This window comes from Oryx dammah, unplaced genomic scaffold (assembly GCF_014754425.2).
Source record: "Oryx dammah isolate SB20612 unplaced genomic scaffold, SCBI_Odam_1.1 HiC_scaffold_22, whole genome shotgun sequence".
In the NCBI taxonomy this organism is placed as follows: Eukaryota; Metazoa; Chordata; class Mammalia; order Artiodactyla; family Bovidae; genus Oryx; species Oryx dammah.
The window spans coordinates 20,327,740-20,351,645 of NW_024070206.1; the positions used below are offsets into that span (position 1 = coordinate 20,327,740).

The following is a 23,906-nucleotide window of genomic DNA, read 5'->3' on the forward strand; positions in this document are numbered from 1 at the left end:
GCGCGCGGTGGGGCTGGGGCGTGCGGCCCGCCCGGCCCCCGCCCCCCCGGTCCCCGCCCGGCCGCTCCCGCCGCGCCCCGGCTCCGGCGCTCCCGGCGGGCGGCCCGTCCTGTCAGGGCGGCGGGGCGGGGCGCGTCCTTACCTCGCTCTGGGGAGGAGACGGGAGCGGGCGCGACTGAGGGGCTCCTCCCGGGCGCCGGGGCCGGGGCTCGAAACCGCGCCCCTCCTTCCTCCTCGCCTGTCGCCACGCCCCCCTCGCCCGCACGGACCCCAGGCACGGCCGGCGCGGGAGGGTCTACCCCCGGAACGAAGGCCTCGGCGCCGCCGTCGCTGTCGTGCTCTCCGCCACCGCCGCCGCAACCGCCGCGAACGCCGCCGAGGCCGGGCTCGAAAACATCTCCGGTCTCCGCCGTCCCTCACCACAGCCTGCTCGCTCCCAGGACGGCGCCGCCCGGCGATTGGCCGCGGCGCGGGCACGTGACGCGCGGGCACGGGACGGGCAGCGTGAGCGCCCCGCCCCCGGCCCGCCGCCCCTTCCGTCCGCCCGCCCCGCCCGCGGCCCGCCGCTCTAGAGGCGCCAGGAGAAGCTTCCCGAGCCGGGGGCGGGGGTCGGGGCGTATCAAGTGGACGCGGGGCAGCGGGGTCGGCGGGGGACCGGGCGGAGCCCCGCGTCGCCGTCTCCCCTCCGCCGGCTCCGACCCCAGAAGGCAGGGGCTGAGGGAGCGAGGGAGTAGCGCAGGCGCCGCCTCGCCTTGCGCAGTGGCCACCACCGTGGCTTGACTGGAAACTTCTGGAAATGGCGGCGGCGACGAGGAAGAAGAGGCTCTGTCTACGTAGGGTATTCACACGTTTTTGTTTTGCGGGGGCGGGCGGACGAATTTGCTAGCTGGGACCCGGGAGACCGACGCTGCGCCCCCGGCTGGAGGCGGAGGCGGGTGTCTGCCCGGCCCGCGGCGCGCGGTGGGCCCGGGGCGTCCGGAGAGGCCGGCACCCGCTTCCGCACACTGCGCCTGCGCGCCGGCCGGCCGCACCTGCGGGAGCCCGAGGACCCGCGGGGCCGCGACTTGCCCTCACCTGCGCCAGGTGGGCCGGGGCCTGTCCCGAAAGCACATCCACGTGCACCTGCCCCCAGGTCCGCACGCACTGTGCAGTACGCCCTCCCCCAGTCACACGTTCGGATAACCTTTTTAGACAGATTTCGGTGCATTTTCCCTCAATCGCTCGGGGCACTGCCAGCTGGAGGACTGCGCAAAGGAAAAGTCACCGCCTCGGCAGCCCCGCTGCTGGCAGTCTGACTTCCTCTGGAGGTTAATCCGCGACAGTCTGTACTTGCCCTTATTTAACCACCGAGGGGATTACATAATCGGAGGGAAACCATTTTATTCTGAGTTGCTTCTGGTGACTTTTTATTTACAAGGAGGTTAATCCGCGACAGTTTGTGCATGCCCTTATCTAACCATCAGAGGGCCCTCATCGTTGTGGCCTCTCAACTACAGCACGGGTTTGTGACTTACTGAAGTTACGAGTTTGTCATTAATCAGCAGATGAGATATTTCAGACGACAGAGAAAGCTACATCCCAGTATTTAACTATATAAAACATAAGCTTGCATTAAAGATCACTGCTTCTTCCTTTCCTACATTTCTCCCATCTTTAAATACATCAGGTTCAATATGAGTAGTAAGAGTGCACCTTGTGGCTGGAAGTGGAACACTGTTACATTTAAGTTGGATATTTATGGCACGAAGTAACAAGTCCACTAAGAATTTATAACCAGCTCGTCTGACTTCTCAAGTGGTTGAGTTGGTTCTCATTTAACTCGCTGTAACGACAATAGCAGTAACTATTTCTACAGCAGTACAAGCCTCAGTTAAAAATTGAAAGCAAATCTTGAATTTGCTCAAATCAGTTAACCATAATTTATGGCAATAACTACATGCACAGCCTTGTAACTTAAAAATCAGATTACGTGGGTAATTATGATCCAAAGCATTGTACTGACTACGACTGAATAAGGACACTATCTGTGCAAAGTTGATTGTAGAAGTTTGTAAAATTTCTACAAGTTGCAAAAAATTTTAAACTCCTATTAAGATTATATGTGACACATTATAAATCAGCCACAATTTGTTATTGGAAAGGTTCAAATGAAACTTATGAAGGGAAGAGGAGCTAATTTTCCTTTTTAATGTGAAACTAGAAATACAAATCAAGGTAATTCTTATTATAATAGGATAGAGGCCTGAAAAGAAGCTGGAGCTAGTTGACTATGTTGCTAAGGCTCTTCACTGTAGAGCCCTGTCTTTCATTAGCTCAAATCTCTTCAGCAAGTGGGCAAAATGTTTTTTTAATAGCACCAGGTCAAGGATCCCAAGCAATAAACATCACTCTTAGCCATGGTTAAGTTTATCACATTTATTTAGGATTATTACTACCAGACACTTAAAATGTGCATATGTGATATGTGAAATAGAAGCCATCTGCAAAATTTACTCTTTCCAACTTCTTACCGTTAGAATCAACTACTGTTACGTTTTCTACATGAAGTCCAGTTAGATCATTCAGAAAATCCTGCCATATTTCAGGAAGGTGAATTAATAAAAGTAAAATCTCAGTCATGGTTTACCATATTGACAGTCTATACAGATGTAATGCTTGGGCAGTGAATACCCAAATGATTGTCACTTGCTATAGGATATACTAGGATAGTCGCTCTGTCCAGTTATAGCAAGTACTTCTGAGGAACTGGTAGCCTTCCCTAGCAACATTCAGTAGCCACTCCAAAAACCACCAAGAAAGCCAGGCGCAAGAATTTTTGCCCAGTAGGAAGAATGACAAGTTGAATTATTTGTTGCTTTATTTTTGTAATATGAACATTTCCTCCCTAAATATCTATTTTTGAAAAAAACAGCATAGAGCTAGAAACTGAGAAGAGGAAAAGAGGGAGCAAGTGGTGTTAGAGACATCAACACCACCAGCTTCTCTTCATTGGTTTGAGAATCAGGCTAGGCTATAGCTGTCATCTCTAGCAACAAAAAACTGGCAAGGAGTTTTGAATCAAGTGTGTTCATATATCTTTGGAACCATCTGGGATTACTGTAATGAAATTTTACCTGCCAGATGTTTTTAAAAGCCTATCTATAATTATTAAAAACCAGTGCTCTTGTGTAAAAAATTGGTACAATTTTCAAGAAAAATGGGCAAAAAAAAATTAAGCAAGATTCAACTCAAAATCCTAATACATACTACTGTAGCGCAATGTAAGTGATGATCTAAAAGTATGTTTTGATAATGGTGTAACAGTATGCCTATAAAGACCTAAAACAAATTTTCTGCTTCTAAAATAGAACATAATAACCAATATCCTTATTACATAACTTGTTTTTTCTTTTTTTTTTTTAGAGTTCCAGAGAATAGCAAGAAGAGATAAGCATAACTTGTTTTTTCAACTAGTATCTGAAACCTTCCCATTCCTAACTGTTCATCTACTTGGGGGAAAAAAAAGTCAAGAATATAAGACATTTTTTACAATAGTAACTTTAAAGGAATTTAAAGTTATTTAAAATTTTCATAATTTTTTCTTATGTATTTTTTCATAATTTCAAATAAAACCCTAACAGCTAACAAAGAGAAGATAAGACTATTTTTTTTTTTAAAAAAGATAAAAAAAATAATAAAAGCATTCCATTGCCTGTAGGAAGGTCTGAGGGCTCTGGGGCAGAAGGGAGCATTTTCACTGTGTTATTTTTTTGTGCCTCTTGAAAAATTACTTTTTCTGTTACCTTCTTAGGTGAAAAATGAAAATTCTTAAAGGCAGTATCAAAAAGTAAAATGTTTGTTCATATTTTTAAGCATCATATACTAGTCTGTCATAAGACTAAGGCCAACCAGTGACTTTGAGAAATCCTGAAACAATTGGATTATTTAAATCTACCCCTGAATTAAAGCTGGCAAGCTGGCTATTAATTTTTTATTCAAGCTTGCAAAACTCATAGCTAGTTTCCTGAACTGGATGATATACACAAAGGGTTTTATTCTTCTAAGTTGTAGTATGCATTCGGTTTCTAAGCTTGTAATATTCATTCAACTGAGGAGCATATGTCCCATTCCCACTGAACTTTCAAACTCAAGTTATACTTCCCGTTTCTTCCCCTAGTTAGTTTTTGTGTACCTGCAGTGTCAGAAGAGTGAAGAATAATGTCAAAGTGTTTTGTACCTTCCTTCTTTAAAAATAATAAACAGTACATCTAAAGACAACTACCTTATCCTTGTTACACCTACAGTCTGCTTGACATATCACTTACCAGTTGAAATTACAGTAACAACTTTGTGCCACAAATATAAAAATGTTTAAAGAAAATACTAACAAATAAGGTTTATAGAGAGATCATATTAAGATTTGGCTATGGCTAAAGATGGGAGAGCAAAATATACTTGAAATTTGACAGAATTTTTATTTCACAGTACCCTAATATTGATAAAAGTGAACAGGCAGTTGAAAATGGTGCTCTGAAGTTCTGACATGATACTTAACAGCTGTAAGTTGCTAGGTTACAAGCAAGGTGTACCTAGATGGAAATGAACAAGTAATATAAAAAGTTTAAGTAGACAGGAGATTCATATTTTATTTCTCCACTGACATATTTACAGCGAATATAAATTAAAGGCCTGCCTGCACACCAAACCCAGGTCCTTTTGGTGGTTCAGTCAAAGAGGTAAGACCTCCAGCTGGCTCACAGGAGAAGCGTCCACTCCTGAAAGAAAAGTAACATTAAGCTGACTGCTAATGATTACCATTTATAATTGTTACCTCACAACAGCCCAGATAAGAAACTATTTCTCTCCCAAGAACTAGCATAGACTATTTAATCCAAATATCACAACTGCTGCAAGATTTTCACTTCCTAAATATGAAAACTGATGTATAAAAATATGAAATATGAAAAATATAAAAATAATACTAATACTAGTTCTCACTCAGCAGTGAACATATATCAGTGGCTCATTAAATCTTTACAATGCCAAGAGACAAGGGACACTGGCCAGAGTGTTTTATAGACACAGAAACCAAGTCTGGGGTGAGTCAGCGTCTGCCCAGAGATGAGAGCTAAGAACTCAACCCCAGAGGACGTTTTTAAAAATCATGTTTTAATAAACTAGAGCACTACATTTATTCTTTTTATATTTGAATTTTACTTTAACTTGAGATCCAGTGTCACAGGGAATATATACTTAATATACTATATTTGGAAACAAACAGAAACTGAGTTCTTTGAGAGCTTTGAGGGTTTGGGAGGATGTACCTTAGAAGCAGTGAAGATGAAATTAACTTGTATTGATGCTTTTAAAGGTTAAATTATTAGTATTTTTCAACAGCAGTCTCTAGATCAGGGTGGCTACCACAGCCACAAAGAAAACATGAACAGATCCTCCTACAGTTCTATGAAGAGAGGCAGCAAGAGGTAGACGAACCTGTCCTCTTTTCACCCCTACACATACTTTCTTAGGTGATCTTTCAGGCTCAACCTCTGTCCTGTCTGACCTCTGCTGCTAGAGCCTCTCTCAGCACCTACTCCTGTTTCACCCTCCTATTCCCTGGTTTTGTTCATTTACCTTGTTCCTGCCACAGATTTCAGCTGAAGACCTTACTCAATTAAATCTTTTTATTCCCTCTGGCTTTGCCCTTCACATTCTGTCATCAATCTTACAAGTCTATTTTTAGAGCCCTAGAAAATCATTTGTTGAGGGGACAGGAAAATGACACCACATAATCATTTATAAGCTCTTTCAAGATATTATATTACATAATGCAAGTAACTAGTATAGTATAATAATACCTACAAAGTCAAATCAGTTAATATATCTGCATTATAGGTTTACTATGAAAACCAAATACAAAAGCAGTCACTACACTATCTGTTAGAGCCTAAAATTAAAGTTGTAGGGTAAGTGGCAAAATGCTATAAAAACAGTATTTCGCTTTGTAATTTTTTTTTTTAATGTTAACTGGTAGCAACCCACGCTAATATTCTTGCCTGGAGAATTCCATGGACAGAAGAGGAAGCTAGTGGGATACAGTCTATGGGGTCGCAAAGAGTCAGCCACAACTGAGCAGGCACACTTGCTGCTCTCGACTACCAGTAAAAGAATAAATTAACTTTGAAGGACCTCTCTTTTCCTTACTATGTTCCTTCTTGTGGGAAGATGTTTTCTGTACCCTAAAGAATTCTGTAAAATTTAAAATACCTTTTTAAAACTAAATATGAAGAATTCAAGTTGGATTTAAAATTAGTTTCAGATAATCCATACTAAAAAACAACCTCTATTCATCAATAAGTTGAAAGCAGGGTTAGAGGTTATGTTCAATACTTTAAAAACAATCCCTAGCACACAAATATTTATAAATGTCAAAAGAAAGAATATTGTATTACCATCAGTTTAGCATTTTCTTTCTAGCCATCATTTACCAAAATAAAAGCAGTTCTGAACCACAGAGACAGTCATCTTCACCAGTTCTGGCCAGAGCATATGTGACAGCAAGGCTCAAGTCAGTTACCACAGAACCAGTTTCACAACTAGCCCCTCTGTCAAATATTAAAGGCAGAGCACTTTATTAGAAAAATACTAATAAGTAGCCAGATTTGGATAATTTAAATAACTATAGCTGTATTTTGGTTACTGCCATTTTATTCACTTAAAACTTTTGGCTGCACCACGTGGCATGTGTGATCTTGGTTCCCACCCACCGTGTCCCTGCAGTGGAAGTGCAGAGTCCTAACCACTGGCCAGCCGGGGAATTCCCTATCTCAACTTTTTAAATAAGAGGTAATAAGAAGGAAGTAAAAATAGATTGAGAAACCAGTAATTCTAAAGTCTTTGGCTCAAATCTGGAACAATGTCAAAAACTCCCACTGAAGAACTATTTAAAATTACTGATAAGCAACATCCCTATTATTAGATGGTGAAAATGCTTAACTGTGCTACTTAGTTCCTATTTATTAATGTTCAAATACAATGTTACAGTAACCCCTGGATTAAAAACAAACTAATTTTACCCCTGGTAATCTCATCCAGGGGCTTCCCTGGTGGCTCAGACTATAAACAATCTGCCTACAGTCCAGGAGACCCAGGTTCAATCCTGGACAGAGGAGTCTGGTGGGCTACAGTCCCTGGGGTCGCAAAGAGTTGGACACAACTGAGCAACTAACACACACAATCTCATCCAGACTTATAACTTTAAATGCCATCTATTAATGCAATAATTAACAAATCCCCAATGTGTATTTCCAGCCCTAATGTATTCCCTAAATTCCAGCTTGTATCTACCTTTTAGCCATTCTACCATGAATGTCTAAGTAGGCATCTCAAACATGCTAAGTAGCACATCCAAAACGAAGTGACTTTTCTTCCCCAAATTTGCCCTACCTCGAATCTTCTTTAGTAAAAGGAATCAGAGGTACTCATACTAAAAAGTTAGAAAGCATTCATAATTCCTGTCCCACAACATCCATTAAATTTTAAACTTCTTTACACAGCAACTAGGATGATACTTTTAACAAGATCACACCTATAATTCCCTACTGAAAACACTCAACAGTTTTTTATACTGAGGATTCAACCCAAATTGCTTACCTGGGTCTCTACCTCTCTGACCTCTTCCACCCTTTTCCTCCCTCATCACCTCACTTCAACCATAATGTCATCTTAGCTTTCCTCCAGGACCTTAACACATCTTCTTTCCCCTCTAGAACATTGTTCCTCCAGACTTTTACATGACTACTTTGGGCTTATTCAGGTCATTAACTTACCTCAGAAAGGCCTCCCCTGACTAAATTTACCTCCATCATTCTCCCAGCATTTATCACTCAGATATTACACCAATTAAAGGACTTCCCTGGTGGCTTAGACGGTAAAGCGTCTGCCTACAATGTGGGACTCCTGGATTCAATCCCTGGGTCGGGGAGATCCCCTGGAGAAGGCAATGGCAACCCACTCCAGTATTCTTGCCCAGAGAATCCCATGGACAGAGGAGCCTGGTGGGCTACAGTCCATGGGGTCGCAAAGAGTTGGACACGACTGAGCAACTAAATTTTCACTTTTCACTTTACACCAGTTGTCTCCATCACTAGAATATAAAATATATGATGACTTTACCTTGTTCATAATTTGTACAGACAACCTAGGATAGTGACTGCCACACAGCATGTATCCAGAAATATTTGTGAAACAAATGCTGAGGGAATGCAATAAAGTAGACAAAGCAAGAGAAATACTGTAATGTGACATGACAAAAGGTTTCACTTCAGTAGCCTCCATAATGGAGACTGATTCTTCAAAGTGGAAATGTTTTATTCCTCAAAATATTTTCAGTGTCGCCCAAGAAAGCCAGGAACTAGGAAGAGAATGCCAAGCCTCTTTTAAGTAAATTCATTTCAAGTGTTGAAAGAAGAGTGTGTTTTTTAGGGGCCTGCTTGCCTTTGCTAAACTTAAGTTATCCTGAACTGACCTCTTTTTCTCAGTTAGTTGTTTAGTCATGTCCAATTCTTTGAGACCCCATTAACTACAGCCCACCAGGATCCTCTGTCATGGGATTCTCCAGGCAAGAATACTGGAGTGAGTTGCCATTTTCTTCTCCAGGGGATCCTCCCGCCTAGGGATCAAACCCGGTTCTTCTGCATTGCAGGCAGATTCTTTACCATCTGAGCCACAAGGGAAGTCCCTTTTTCTTACTAGGTAGGGTCAGTAGTCAGCCAGAACACTGAGGGAGTACTTCAAGCAGACCACAAAACCATGCATAGCCTCTTGACCTAGTAATTCAACCTCAGAGAACTGTTGTTTACAACAAAAAGTAGGAAAATATATTTTAATACAGTGTCATAAAGGTCACATTATAGTTCTCTCAATATATCAGAATACTATATGGCCTTTAAATCCTACAAATATGTTGAGACAAGGAAAATTTTATGACATAAGCAGAAAAATACAAAGGGAATATGACTATTAAACTATGCAAACATTGCTAGTATTAAGAGAGAATTTTAAGTAATGTGAACACTTAGATAAGGAATAGGAGTTTGTTTGGAAGCAAAAGTTCAGGGTGAAAACAGAAAGGAATAATTAGAATGACACAACCTGGATAAACAGTGTTTAAGTTGAAAAAGATCTAAGTATTCTAACTGATTGTAAGCACAATGTAATGGTATAATGATGTGAGGTAAGAACTGATGTAATTAGGCTGCATTATTGTAAGCATGTCTGGAATAAAGATGACAGTCCCACAGTGCTCTACACGCTGAGTACGTATCTCAAATACTGTGATTAGGCCAAGTATCACATTAAGAAAGTCATCAGCCAACTAGAAGACATATAAAGGAGGGAGACCAAAACTATGCCATGTAAGGAAAACAATGAAACAACTGTGGATATTAAATCTGAGAAAAGATATGAGGAAGATGATATAGCTGTTTCGAGTAACTAAAGAGGTATCATTTGGAAGAGGTCTAAAAATTATCTTGTGTTCGTTCAAAGGAGAGAATCTTGGGACCTCTACGTGGAAAAGAGGAAGATAAGACATTGAGTCAAATTCTGGCAGCATGAACTTTTAAACAACGAAAGAGGTTTCTATCTGTAGTAAATCTGCCTTCCTTATAAATATCCAGGTATATACCAGATGATTATCTGACAGGGTTTTAGAGGGTAAAAAAATCATTTCTTTAAATGACAAGTTGGTTTAGACAGCATTCAAGGCTCCTGAAAACTCCCAAAGACTTACGGTATAAAATTTTTTAAGTTTACATGAAAGACTAACTTAGGTTAAGCCACTAAAATTTATTGGAAAAAAAAATACCTTGGCCCAGGTTTTGGGATTTTGCCAGCCTTCAGTTCATCAATAATTTCTTCAATATCTTTAGGTGTCAGATCCTCCTAGGAAAAAAATGTAAGACAGTCATATTAAAATTACATCCTACTACTAAAATCAGTGTGAATCCCTAGTATCAGTTTATTACTGTCTGTCCCAGCTCACGAGTTACTTACCGAGGCAGCACACCTGAGTAATTCCTAGACATAGCCTGTCCTGCCAAATGCAATCGCGGTAGGAGCTGCAGCTGAAGGGGCAGCACAGACCGGTGCTCTGAGGGAGACAGTTCTGCATTTGAGCTCAAGTTCCAGCACTTACTAGCCAGCAATCTTAGAGAAATTACTCAGCCTCCCCAAATTTGTTTCTTCATTTCTCAACTGACTTCAGAATGTTTTGAGGTTTAAAAGCAAAAATACAAAAATAGAACACGGGCATGCACATGCTCAACAAATGCTATATCCCTGAAGAATTGGTGAGATGCACTGGGAGTCATAAACAGTACATGCCTAGTATCTATCACTAAGCTAAAGACCTAATACTCTAGTGATATCTTCTTGATTTCACAGGTGAAATTCAACCTGTTTCAAACTTCACTTAATTTTCCAAGGGAAACTGATTTTGGACACATTTGAAAAATTCTGACCCTCCAATCCCCATTTCAACCAGAGCAACTTTGTATTTTGTACACTGTACACCTGTGTAAAATTCTGACCTTGAGAAAGGATTCTGTTATTTAAAATAATAAATACAATTAAAACACACAGACACACTCTTAACCCTGGCTACGCGATAGGTTTAGTCAAAACAGAACGGGGCAAGATCAAACTAAGAGGAAAATGCCTAAACTACGTTATATCCCCTCTACCCCTCAAAATTATTAAGTCCTTAAGATCTTTTGAGGCCTCTGGTACTAGAATAGAGAATCCTGCTTCCATACAGTGTCTTTAGTGCCTTGCCATACAGAAGCCCTTTAACAGATGATGATAAACATTTATGGAAATAAAAACTGCTTAGAGTTCAAAAGATCCTCAGAACTTCAAAACTATAAGGAATCTTTAAACTCATCTAGTGACTTTTATCCCCCACAACTCTTTATTATGAAAATTTCAAAGTATACATGAATAATCATGAATGAAAGTCTCCCATTTGTGTCCGACTCTTTGAGACTCCATGGACTGTACAGTCCATGGAATTCTCCAGGCCAGAATACTGGGGTAGGTAGCTTTTCCCTTCTCCAGGGGATCTTCCAACCCAGGGATCGAACCCAGGTCTCCCGCATTGCAGGCAGATTCTTTACCAGCTGAGTCATGAGGGAGGCCCACATGAATAATCATACTTCTTGTCATATATGAATTATGTACAATATGCCTTCTGGTTTTGTGTTTGTACTGTACCATTTAAAAGCAAGCTACAGACATCATGACACTTCACCTTAATAACCACAGCAGGCATCTCCTAAGAACCTTTTTTGGGGGGCCATGCCACATGACTTCAGGGATCCTCATTCCCTGACCAGGGATGATACTTGGGCCACAGCACTGAAAATGTGGAGCTTTAACCACTGGACCACCATGGAATGCCCAGAATATTTTTAAATGTTCTTAAATAAAACAATGCCATTATCACACCCAATTAACAATAATTCCTTAATAAAATCAAATGTCAAGACCATATTCAAATCTACCCAACCATCCTCAAAATGTATTTTATAGTTTTCCCCTAATTGGTAGCCATTGAAAGTTTATGTGACCATTTCATTTTATCCACCAGTCAACTGAGATCCATAAAAGTTAACTGCCTTACCAAAGACCATAGCATGACTAACTGAAAGAAGCTCTTGCATAAACCCATAGTCTACTATATTTAAACTTATAATGCTTCATACAAAGCCTTGACTGTCTACTTCCTGCTTAAATTAAGATCCTCCTGATTATGAGTAAATGGCAGAAATGTAGGAAAGGGAAAGTTATTGCCATATTTTTAAAAGGTATTTTTCTTACATATGAGAAAGAGGGGGGGTAAGAAATTTGAATCACCGTCATTAAAATGAAGAAAATCCCTATAGGTAATAGAAGTTTCCTAGAAACATAAAATGCCAAAGAAGTCCAATTTCATCTTCATTTAAAATAAAATCAGAGATTTCCATTTCAGGCATGGCAGGCCAGCTATCCTGACTGAATGTCCTGCTGTTAACAACTATAAATGCTGAATAAAATAAAAAACAAAAACTTTAAAATTTTATTAAGACATTGACAAGGAAAAAATACTCAAGAGGTCCAAAACTCATGAAGACTTAGGGAGACAAGTGGAACACCAAACAAACTTGGCTTCAGGATGTCACAACCTACAGGGGCAAGGGACAAGGTCGCAGGCACAGGAGGGCATGCAAACCACACAAAGTGGAGACACCCAGAGGGTATATTCTCAACATAAAGGAAACCAGAAATTAAAACTGCCCCTCAAAACACCCTGCTAGTCTGGAACCTTACACTTCAGGGGAAGAAGAGGGAGGATATAAGGAGAAGGGATTTCTTTTGGGCCGGTAGTATTTCCAAGAGCAACAGAAAAGCAACATCAACTTCTGGAAGAATCTACCTTCAACACGGGCCTAGAAGAATTTCCATAAAGAAACTTCTAAGAGTTATGAGCTAACAAGATATTACGAATGAAAACCACGATATAATTAAGGTAGCAAGCAATTAAAAAAGATAACTAGAAAACGCCACACACCTGGATATTAACACTTCTAAAAAAAAAATAGGTCAAAGAAATAAAATTGCAAAATTTAAAAATATTTAGAACTAAATGATAAAAATATTACTTATCAAAACTTGTGAGATCCAGCTAAAGCAATTTTTAGAGAAAGGTATGATACCATCTCTGTAAAATTTTTAAAACACACAACACAGTATGATTACCATGCCTGGATACATATATTTTGAAAGTTGAAAAAACACATACAGGAAGAATATATGCTAAATTTATGATAGTGGTTATCTCTGGGAATGAAAGGAAAGGAACAGGATTTTGAATGGGGGTAGGGGAGGTTTACCCTCAGGTACAGCTTATTTCTGTGTAATGGCAACCCACTCCAGTATTCTTGCCTGGAGAATCTCATGGACAGAGGAGCCTGGAGGGCTATAGTCCATGGGGTCAAGCACAGTACATGTATAATAACAATGATAAAAATTATAATACCTGAAGCACATGTGGCAAAATGTTATCTATTAAGCTGTGGTGTTTATTTTTTGTATTTAAGTTTTTGTTATTTAAAAGTTTTTTAAATGTATCCTGGAATTAAATGCAAAAATGTTTAATGATAACTTTTTTTTGGATGACAATTTTTGAAAAATGTTCTGGTGGACAATAATGTGGAAGCTAAAACTGACATATTTTTATTAATAATTATTTGATTTTTAATAAACTTTGAAACCACGAAAAAAAAACCTTCTAGATATTTATACCAACAGGAAATCAAGTATTTTAAATATAATGTCATACAAGTTTAATTTACATTAAGTAAATACTCACATAGTAGTTGTCATTTATTTGAACCATTGGTGCATTTACACAGGCCCCTAAACATTCGACTTCTATAAGAGTGAAAAGTTTGTCAGGTGTAGTCTCTCCAACCTTTATTCCTAAAAGTGTAAATAAGCACTGTAAGGATCAGATAATATTTTAATTGCAACATAGTTTAAAGAAACAAAACAAAACCAACCCATTACAGAGGCATGTAAAAAGTATTTAAGAGCACTGAATTTCTTAAAATAAACAAACTCTGTATAATTATTATAGAACATTCAAGGATTTCTTAAGTGGACCTGTTCCTTTTCAAACAGTCAAATTTCAAGGGCCTCATCTCCAGTGTTTGTTGTTACATAACCGTGTATCAGACCATATAAATTTTGATCATTGATAACCTACTATTGTATTGTAGCTATACAATCAGACTGGGGAAGACTCAGAAAACAGTTAATGTCAAAGATCATTAAGAATGTGAGGATAGTAAGTATTCTCAAATCTTTAGGGAAAGCATTTTGATAAAGTCTGACCCAGCAATTCTTCATCTTGGAAACCACCTTCATGTACTTAGACAAGTATGCCAAGAGATGCATACATGAAAGTAACTACAGCATAATTTAACTTATATAGAAAAATGAGGCAGACATACATATTATCATGGTCAAAATCAAGTGCAAAAAAGCAAACAGACATATTACAAGTATGTATTCAACAATGAAAATAATTAAAACAACATTATCTCTAAAACTGATATACTCAACTGTCATCACAAATTTGTACCTCAGAGGTAGGGGGATGCAATTTTAAGCAGACTTCAGCCTCTGTTTTATATACTTTAATACTGTCCAGCTATTTTTACAACATGCAAGTACTTTATATTCAGTAACAACAAGATTAAGAGACACCTCCTTTTACTTCATTTGATATGTATAGTGATAAATGTGACAATAGCAGTTTGCCCCTGTAGTAACATCTTCTTCCACACTTCCCTTCCTGAAGCATTCTTCCTTTTCCAAATCTTATTTGTTCCAAGTCTTGTTTGGAAGAATGAGGATAATACAGTCACTTCACATGCCACATGCATCACACAATGAGTGAAACTTACTTTTCTAAGCAACGAACACTTTAAAATTTTAAGAAGCTTTTAAAACATACTCAATGATTAGGAAAGAAAACATGAAAACTCAGCTTTGAGAATGAGAACTAAAGAATACAGAACAGGAAGAAATAATGGTAGGCAAATACAGTAAGACAAAAATTTACTCATCAAGTACAGATCCAGTATGATAGTAAAGTTGGAAAATTTAGGTAGAAAGAGGTCACATTTCAAAAGACAAATCTATTTTTTATAAACATTATAAATATACTGTGCCCCATACCAAGTTTTTTCTGAATGGCTTCCAGTATGCTGTCGGAATTTCGGAGCATGCAAGGTGTGGTAGTGCAGACTTGAATGTGATACTTTCCAACAGGCTTTCGATTATACATTGTATAAAAAGTTGCTACTTCATACACTCTCATTGGAGGTACTTGTAAAATTTCTGCAACCTAAAATATTTTAATAATATGGTTACAATGTTTATTAATTGAGCTTTAGATATGTCATAAAAAACATTAATTTCAATACTGCTTCAATTTGGTAAAAACCAAAAAAGTTCTTCAGAAGCAGAAACTACATCTGTATTTGATATCTGCAAGGCATAAGTCCTTCAATTTTGACACTTAAAAATCACACATATATCCAGGTCTTGACATGAAAAAAGAATTCGTTAAATGGCATTTCAAATGACAAATATATACTTTTTCTTATCAGGGATTCTAAAGGAAATGTATTCTCAAAAGACATCTAACCCTGGGCTCACTCCTGCGGTATTAAAGTAGCTATGCTGAATCTAATTCTGTGGTACTAAATCAGGCTTGCATCTCTGAACCTGGGGAACTCTCTCAAAATACACAAGTTGGCATCCAATCAGTGGGATAACAGTAAGGCCCTGGTGTCCAACTAAAATAGTTCTCCTGAGCTGCTGTCATGCACCTCCCTATAATGCATGGGCCTCTGGATATTGTTTTTGTTGTAAGGTTGGGCTTTTCTTGGAGGAGAAAGGGCAGTAACATTAAAAGTCTCAAAGTGGAAAGAATTTTGATTCTATTCTCTGTATGCTATTTCTTCCTCTCGTACATACACATCCAATTCTACATAGAATAGGACAATATTTTTAAAATATTTTCACATTGGTTTCTCATTTATTTTGCTCTGCTAAGCTTGACATTCAGCAAGACTTTCAACAAGCTTACCATTATCAAAAACATAAAATTTTCAAAGAAAATTTATTTATGATTAGAAACACACCTAAATCATCACCGAGGAAACTGGCTGTTATAAAATAATGAGGAATTTAGAAACGCTCCCAAACATTTATTTACTGAAATAAAAAAGCACTTATGTTTACTAAGTATGGTGGTTTAGCCGCTAAGTCGTGTCTGACTCTTGCAACCCCATGGATGCGAGAGCCTGCCAGGCTCCTCTGTCCGTGGGATTCTCCAGGCAAGAATACTGGAGTGGGTTGCCATTTACTAAGTATATTACTAACCAAACTTGCTTTATAACATTTTTCATAATCAAAACAAATCAACAAGAGTCCACAACACTGTTAGAGTACCGTGCCAAGTAAATAAGAGATTAATGAACTCTTATCTAAAATTTGCATCCAGGATTCCATTAGACAAACTGAAGACATTCCTAGACTCTAAGAAAGACTCTAAGACATCCCCCTTGTCACAGTGAGAAAGTGACAAGGGGAATGAAGCACAGCAGAATCTCTGCAGAAGTCAGTCAAGTACAAACTGCACAGAATTAGAGATGAGTCAGCCCCAGCTCTACCACTTAGAAATAATAATATAATAATTGGAAAAGCTCTATCTAGTCCAGAATCATTACCGCAGATGAGCAAGTCCAGAGAAAAATCAGATCTCTGAGCTCAAAGTAAAATATATTTTCCATTATATCAATGGAATAATAATCGCACTGGCTTATTAGCCGTGTGATTCTCGCAAGAATCAAATAATATATGGCTTTGTATTACACTCATAAATGATACACTATAACACAATACCATACAAATGTAGTTACATTAAAAGGATATGAATAAACTTGAAATCTGGATTACTGTGGAAAAAAATGAATCCTAAAATATGCGTGAATATACTAACTGTATTTAAATGGGTCACTCAAAAGATTTCCTTAGCTTGTTGATTCCAAGCTGCCATAATCAAATGTTACAAATACCATGTATTATAATGATTTTAATTAAAGCCTGAGGCCAAAAATGCAAAGTATTAGAAAGATTCACATTAGCTGTGAGCAGATCTTTTTCTCTGCAATTCTAGTATTTAAACAGTACATTCCTTTTCAGAATATCTTGACAGCAAATTATACATATTTGGGATCTTTTTTTCCTCTCAAAGACAGGAAAAAAGCCTCTTTCACTCTAATGCCCTTACTATTTCTTGCAAGGATAAAAAGCTCCACCCTTTCAGTTTTCGGCATTATTAAGGGAACCAACAGAAACATAAATATAATTTAGTGTATGAGATATAGAAATGATTTGTTGTTGTTCAGTTGCTAAGTCGTATCCAACTCTTTACAACCCCATGAACTACAGCACATCAGGCCTCTTTGTCCCTTACTATCTCCCCGAGTTTGCCCAATCCGGGAGAACTTCAAATTCCTGGATTATGACATTATTGACCGTCAGAGAAATTTCCACATAAGGAAGTTACTATACACAACCTCTCCTCTTTTTGAACTAACACAAAAATGAAGTACCTTGTTCATAGCAGAGATGGGCAGCCATCCATTCTGTCTCTGGGCTAAATCCAGAACAGGAAGCACAGCTGCTGCCTTATGCCCTTCTGGGTAGTTTTTCACAATGGCCTCTATCCTCTGAATCAGAGAAAAAGTACTTGTTTTTATATATCTGGAAGATACTAAATATTCCGTAAGTTAACTATAACATTAATTCAGTCATACCTTATAGTTTTCTGGTGTGAAATCAAATGGAGTTTCTGGGTTATTCTCAGGAGTATCTCTGTGCTACACAAAAGGAAAAAAACGTTTCTCAAAATTATCAAAATTCCCTGAAAAGTGTGAACAACTTTGTACCTTACTACTACTGATTATTTAATTTCTTCACTTTGATTCAAACATGATATATGTCAATCTATCCTTGCTTCAAAAGCAATGGCTAAAGTAATTATTAACTACACATCTGATAAGTATGATTACCAAAATAATATTAGCAGAATTAAAAAATTTAGACATTTTCAAAATCACCCTTTGTAAGTTATAAGAAGTAGCTTTAGGATCAAAAAACAAAAAAAGTGTAATGCAACTTGACGAGAGAATACGATCTTCTTGTAGTATAATTACAAAAAATTACGGATTACTGGGAAGCCTTATGAAATTAAGACACAAAATTTTGAGCATGACAGTATGTACATTTTTCCAAAAGAATGTACCAGATTATCAAAGGGACCCACTACCTACTACAAAAGCACCATCTCTTCCCGACACAACAGAAACTAGCCCACAGATAGTTTTCCATAACAGAAACTAGCCAACAGCAAGCTTTATTTCTTCTCCAATAAGAGCAGGCCCTTTTCAAACACTGACAAGAAATGGCATGTCAACAGGAAATCAAATGAGTCACACTGAGATTAAAACTTACATCAATTAATGTTTTGTATATATGGTGAAACAGAACTGAATCCCTTAATTTGTTAACTCTCAAAGTTCTGCTTTTTCAAGGACATGGAAAAGGAAACAAAGTTTCTTTGGGCAATCACCTCAAATATTTTCAGACAAAGACAACAAAATGGAGAGTAGGACTCTACTTATTAACAGTATGGCTAACTCATTTATTAAGATTCAGCCTTTAAATAATTCATTTTCCAAAACTATACCATCAACGGAATCATCACACAACTCCACTAAACTGCCCTTAAACACTAGATTGATTTCTGAAAAATGTACCTTGTCATAGAAAGGCATACATATCTTAGTCTTTCTGAATTGTGCAGCCAATCAACCTCTACCTGTAGTGAAACCCTGGAAACCAAAAACATGAGGGATAACAGCCAATGTATTGGCTGTATTACTGAAATCCATGAGTTTCAAGCTGGTGCCATTCTGGGATTCCCCAATTTGCAGCCTCAGAATCTTCAGTCAGCCAACATAAATGATCTTGAAAAATCCATAATATGACAAGAAATCAGGTTAGGGCTCACGGTTATTTCACCAAGGAATAATCTAAATTCTTAATCCCAGGGTGGCCCTGGTACCAATTTAACTTGAAATGCAGTGAATTCAATTATATTTAAACTCCCACAAACTCCCACTCCAGCAAACACCAAAGATGTTGCTCTTTAAGATGTTGCATTTAACCAAACTTCCAAGTCCTTTCATTCTGAAGAAATCTTAGTAATTACTTACCACAAATAAGGCTCCTCCAGCTCCATTCTGAACAGCTGTCTTATGCAGATTTCTTACATGTTTTCCCTAAAATTTTAAGAAAGTTCAATAAATCAAATACCTTATGAAATTTTAAGGTCAGTAATTTAAAATAATAGAATCAACTTATAAAGTAAGTTGGACTTCCCTCATGGCTCAGCGGTAAAGGAAATGCAGATTCAAAGGTAAGGTTGCTGCCTTGCTTGCCTACAGTAACACACAATAGTCAATGGAAGAGCCAGAACCACAGCTAAATCTCCTACGTTCTTTTGCATGCAATCGCAGAGCTATGTACCATTAACTTACTGTGTTTCACTTATGTCTGAATCAAACTGGATGCCAATTTTTACTCACTATGGATCTTCATAAACATGTTTCATTCTGTAAAAATGTATTGAAAGTTACCCCCTTTTAAATTCTTCACTACTTTAGAAACTCTACCCATGAAAGTATTAGTTCAGAAAGCTGCTCATAATTGACCATACTCAATTACTTTGGAAGGAATCCATTTGATTACTCTTTGTTCTTTTTTTTTTTTCTTTCAGCTTGAAGGCAAGTCCCAGTCTATCTCATGATAGGCAGCTAAAACTCCGAGAGAAAAACTACAGTCTTAATGTCTTAGGCTTCAAAATCACTGTGGACAGTGACTGCAGCCATGAAGTTAAAAGACGCTTGATGCTTGGAAGAAAAGGTATGACAAACCTAGACAACATAATAAAAAGCAGAGACGTCACAGCTGCAAAGGTCTATATAGTCAAAGCTATGGTTTTTCCAGTAGTCATGTACAGATATGAGAGTTGGACCACAGAGTAGGCTGAGAATTGATGCTTTTAAACTGCAGTGTTGGAGAAGATGATTGAGAGTCCCTTGGATAGCAAGGAGATCAAACCAGTCAATCCTAAAGAAAATCAACTCTGAATATTCACTGAAAGGACTGATCCTGAAGCTGAAGTTCCAATACTTCAGCCACCTGACGCAGAGCCGACTCACTGGAAAAGTCCCTGATGCTAGGAAAGATTGAGGGCAGGAGGAGAAGGGGGCGACAGGATGAGATGGTTCAATGGCATCACCGACTCGAGACATGAGTTAGAGCAAGCTCTGGGAGATGGTCATGGACAGGGAAGCCTGGGGTGCTGCAGTCCATGGGGTCACAGAGTTGGACACGACTTAGCGACTGAACAACCACCACCACCACAGGAGGGGGATAGGCAAGTGGGAAATCCAGGAAAAGAAAAAGCCAGAGAGAAGCCCTCAGTTCTGTGACTGACTCCAAAAAGCCTAGCTACAAGAGCTGAACCAATATGTGAGCTGCTGCCCACAAGGGAGCCAGACAGCAGTCTGAGTCAAGTTAACTGCCTACTTGCAACAATAACTACAAAATACTCTTTGGAGGAATTTTAAAAATTGATAACCTCTATGACCATCATTCACAATATCCAAGACACAATCCAAAATCATTCAACACACAACAAAAAAGGAAACAACTCATTTTCAAGAAAAAAAGACAACCAGTGGAGATTACCAAACAATCATATCAAAATGACTACAACAGTGCTTGAGGACATAAAAATATCTCCAATGAATGAAAAGACAGAAATAGAAACCATAAAAAAAGAACCAAATGAAAATTCTAAAACTGAAAACATAATCCATGAAAATGTCACAACCCTTTCACCTCTATGAAACTCATTAGTGGCTTGGCAATGAGGCAGCATCAGTTGTAAAGTGATGTCAACAACAGAGAAAACACTGGGCAATTTACTTAAGGAAAGATGGAAATACATCTATTCTGAGTAGCTTTTGGCTCCATATTTCATAATTTTTAGGCAATTCTTGCAATCATTCAGTAAGATATTACTACACAGAAACGAAAAATAAAGTTCAAGGAGATTAAAAATTATGGCTCAAAGTCACACAAGTACTAAATTCTGGATATTTTAAAATCAATGACAAGCTGAAAAAAGCCTGTGGCTGAAGAAATTGGCAGCTAGCTAATAAAGCAGCAATTATAACAAAATAAGCAATTTCTTTGAAAATGTAAATGATTCCCTTAAAAGTTTCTCTTTTAGGAAAGGAACTTCATTAGTGAAACCTCTTTACTCATGTATTTCTTGAGTTTTGCTAGGTCATCTGATATCCCAATATTTGTAAAAGATTAGAAGGGCCTGATTATATAAATTATAGAACATCTTCACAATGGCATATCATGCAGCATTAAAAATGACAGAAATGTTTACTAACCAGGAAAGTTGCTCAAAATGTATGAGAAAAAACAGGCTACAAGAACAGTATGAACACCACGATCTAATTTTAAAAAATTCCGTAAGGTCTTTTCACTGCAAACATCAAAATGTTCACATTTTGGTAATCTCCCGTTTGATAAAACTACGGGTGATTTTTATTTTTTGAACTTAATTCTATTTGCTGTTCTAATATTATGCTTTTCTTATTTTGTCCTTTCCACCTAGAATACCCTCTCCCCAGTCCATCTGATCCCACCCCTAATCTATTCCTATTGCTTCTAGGAAAAATTATAGCACTTTCAAACCAAACTGGATGCTCTCTTCACAAGTATCTCTAACACTGCACGGTTGACCCCTGAAGGATACCGGGGGTTAGGGGAGTATGCTAACTGGTTTTGTGAGGTTGTTTTTTTTTTTTGGTGGAGCTGGGGGCAGGGGTGGGAATGGGGCGGTCAGTGCTCTCTGGGGTCTCAGTTCCCTGACCAGGGGTTGAACCTGGGCCACAGGCAGTGAAAGAGTGGAATCCTAACCCCTAGACCACCAGGGAGCTTTCTGTGGAACTTAAGTAGTAGAATATACGAACCTAACAGTCAGATTCCAAATGAGGTTTCTCCATATACCCTGGTGGCTCAGTCCAGTCGGTAAAGAATCTGCCTGCAGAGCAGGAGACCTGGGTTCGATCCCTGGGATTGAGATCCCCTGGAGAAGGAAATGGCAACCGACTGCAGTATTCTTGCCTGGAGAATCCCATGGACAGGAGCCTGGCTGGCTACAGTCCCTGAGGTTGCAATGAGTCGGACACGACTGAGCGACTAGACCACCATATACTATGGATCCTGCAGTAGTCTAATATCTACTGTTGAGAAAAAAAATATGCTTATAAAGTGGACCCGCGTAGTACAAATCTGTTGGAGGATCAACTGAACCTTTACATGTCTGGTATTTACTACCTCAAGTTCCTACTGCATGAGACTATCAACTCCACAAGAATAGGGGATGTCTAAATCCATGGCTTAACTGTAATATGGGGGAAATAACAGTATCAACCTCATAAATGAGATTTCGAGTGTAAAGAGTTAACAGTGCTTGGCACACGGAAAGCAGTAGCGGAATGTTGTTCCCTGTCACCATTATTATCCGATTTTGTCACCTGGAGCCCAGCAGGTAAGAGTGGATCCTCAAGCGTTTATTGAGAGACCAATTCTGCACACTGGAATATTCGAGGACACCAGGGACAAGCGTAGAGGCCCAAAATCCGGAGAAGATGCGGTGAGGCCACCAGGCGAAACCGGAACTCAAGTGCAAGCTGCTGGGCTCGCCCCACGCCCAGAGCCCCGTCGGCCCCTTCCCCCGGGAACCGGCCCCACCGTCCCAAGGCCCAGTCGGGGACGCCCCGCCGTGCCCCTCCTCATCTCTGGGCGCGCACTGCTCAGTGAGCACGAACGAGCGTTTCGCCCGGGGACTAAAGTGTCCTTCCCCGAGTGAGACGTACTCGGAGGTCACGGGCGTCCGGCCCGACGGCCTCGGGCGCGGAGACACCCTACTCGGCCAACCTCCCCACAGCCACCGGGGGACCACGGGACGTCCCTCCACGAAGCGGGACGCCCGCGGCGGGCCACGCAAGGGTATCCTGGCGCCGCCCCCCAGCCTCCCGTCCCGGGGAGGCCTCGCTCCGCCGCCTCCCGGCCTCCCTGAAGATGGTGAAGGCCGCGGTGTCCTTGCCGCCGCCCGGGACCAGTCCCGGGCCCGGGGTCCCGCATGCCCGCCGCTACAGGAGGCGCGGAGAGAGGCGAGGAGGGCGGCGTCCGCGTTCATTCGAGCCTCCTTACCCAGTGGGCGGCGAGGCCGGCCGCGCGGGCCCGTAGCGCCGCGGAGAGGAACATGGCTGGCCAAACTGCGGGCCTCCGGGCCTCGCCGGGCACGGTCCCGAGCGGTCGGCACGCATGGCGTGCGCGCCCCCGAGTCCAGCCCGCGCGCCCAGGGCAGCGGGGGCGCGCGGGGGCCGCGGGGGCCAGTGGGCGGAGACTTCCGGGCCGGGGCGGGGCGGGGCGGGGCGGGGCGGGGCGGGGCCTGCTGGCGCCCGGAAAGCGGTCCGGCGGGCGGTGCTTGGGCTCCCCACGTTGAAAGAGTCTCCAGGAACCTGGCGCTCCGCCGATCCGGGCTTATGGGGCGAGTTTCTCTCCTGGAGCCTTAAGAGGATTTAGCTGTCTCTCTTTTGATTGTACTTCTCTAGAAAAAGCTCCGTGGTAACCCCTATCAGTCGTGTGTTACACATTGCAGAATTGAAGGCAACTGGGCTGCCTGCTCTCTGCTCCCGTTCTTCTGCTTTGAGGTGCGAGCCTTCGTGTTTAGAGGGAAATAATACGATAATAATATAGTCTAGATTTGGCTCCGGAGTCGCGGAGAGTGGGAGGTGGAAGGCAAGCTGGACGGCCCTGAGTGACGACTGCCGGGCTGCGTGGTAGTGCTCCTTGCTATTCTCGGTTCTTTGTACGTGTTAGAAATTTTCCATAATAAAACTTTCCATAAAGAAAAAAAAGCCACTTCCTTCTTGCTGTTTGTCTGGTCATCTCTGGAAATTCCAGCAAATATGTGCTTGGTAACAGCTGTTCTGTGCCCAGCTCGTTTCCTGCAGTGGAGGGTTTACCCCGCCGCCTGCTTTGCTCCTGTGTCTCGCACCCACTCCCTTCCTTTGCCCATTTTCTTCTCTGTAATAAACTTGTGAATGATTTCTGAACTTTCACATCAGAACAGGGACTTTTTAAAAATA

At 40.4% G+C, this 23,906-nt stretch overlaps 2 protein-coding genes and 1 long non-coding RNA gene across 4 annotated transcripts in view; 1 reads left to right on the forward strand and 2 right to left on the reverse strand.

The window, feature by feature from the left end:
* ANKRD12 (ankyrin repeat domain 12) overlaps positions 1-520 on the reverse strand; it is a 97,852-nt gene extending 97,332 nt beyond the window's left edge. The window contains exon 1 of one of the 2 annotated variants that reach the window (XM_040264632.1): positions 143-520. The gene's annotated coding sequence lies outside the window, so the exon portion shown is untranslated. The remainder of the gene's footprint in view (positions 1-142) is intronic. The other variant, XM_040264634.1, reaches the window with a different exon arrangement.
* Positions 521-568: 48 nt separating this feature from the next.
* Positions 569-20,913, forward strand: LOC120881072. Its single transcript, XR_005725201.1, has 2 exons — positions 569-838; positions 19,439-20,913. It is a non-coding gene; the product is annotated as an uncharacterized LOC120881072 (long non-coding RNA).
* Positions 4,435-23,167, reverse strand: NDUFV2 (NADH:ubiquinone oxidoreductase core subunit V2). Its single transcript, XM_040264637.1, has 8 exons — positions 22,966-23,167; positions 18,876-18,941; positions 17,415-17,477; positions 17,211-17,327; positions 14,764-14,932; positions 13,391-13,500; positions 9,848-9,924; positions 4,435-4,754 (listed from the first exon to the last, which is right to left on the reverse strand). The coding sequence occupies exons 1-8, from the start codon at positions 23,017-23,019 to the stop codon at positions 4,661-4,663; spliced, it is 750 nt and encodes a 249-aa protein (XP_040120571.1). The 5' UTR covers positions 23,020-23,167; the 3' UTR covers positions 4,435-4,660.
* Between the last annotated feature and the right edge of the window lie 739 nt (positions 23,168-23,906).

Coding starts and splice junctions, on each gene's coding strand:
- NDUFV2 (XM_040264637.1), bottom strand. CDS start 23,019: ATGTTCCTCTCCGCGGCGCTACGGGCCCGCGCGGCCGGCCTCGCCGCC. Junction 14,933..17,210: donor CCATCTCTGCTATGAACAAG/GTACTTCATTTT, acceptor AAAATATTTTAG/GTTGCAGAAATTTTACAAGT. Junction 13,501..14,763: donor AGCCATTCAGAAAAAACTTG/GTATGGGGCACA, acceptor TTACACTTTTAG/GAATAAAGGTTGGAGAGACT.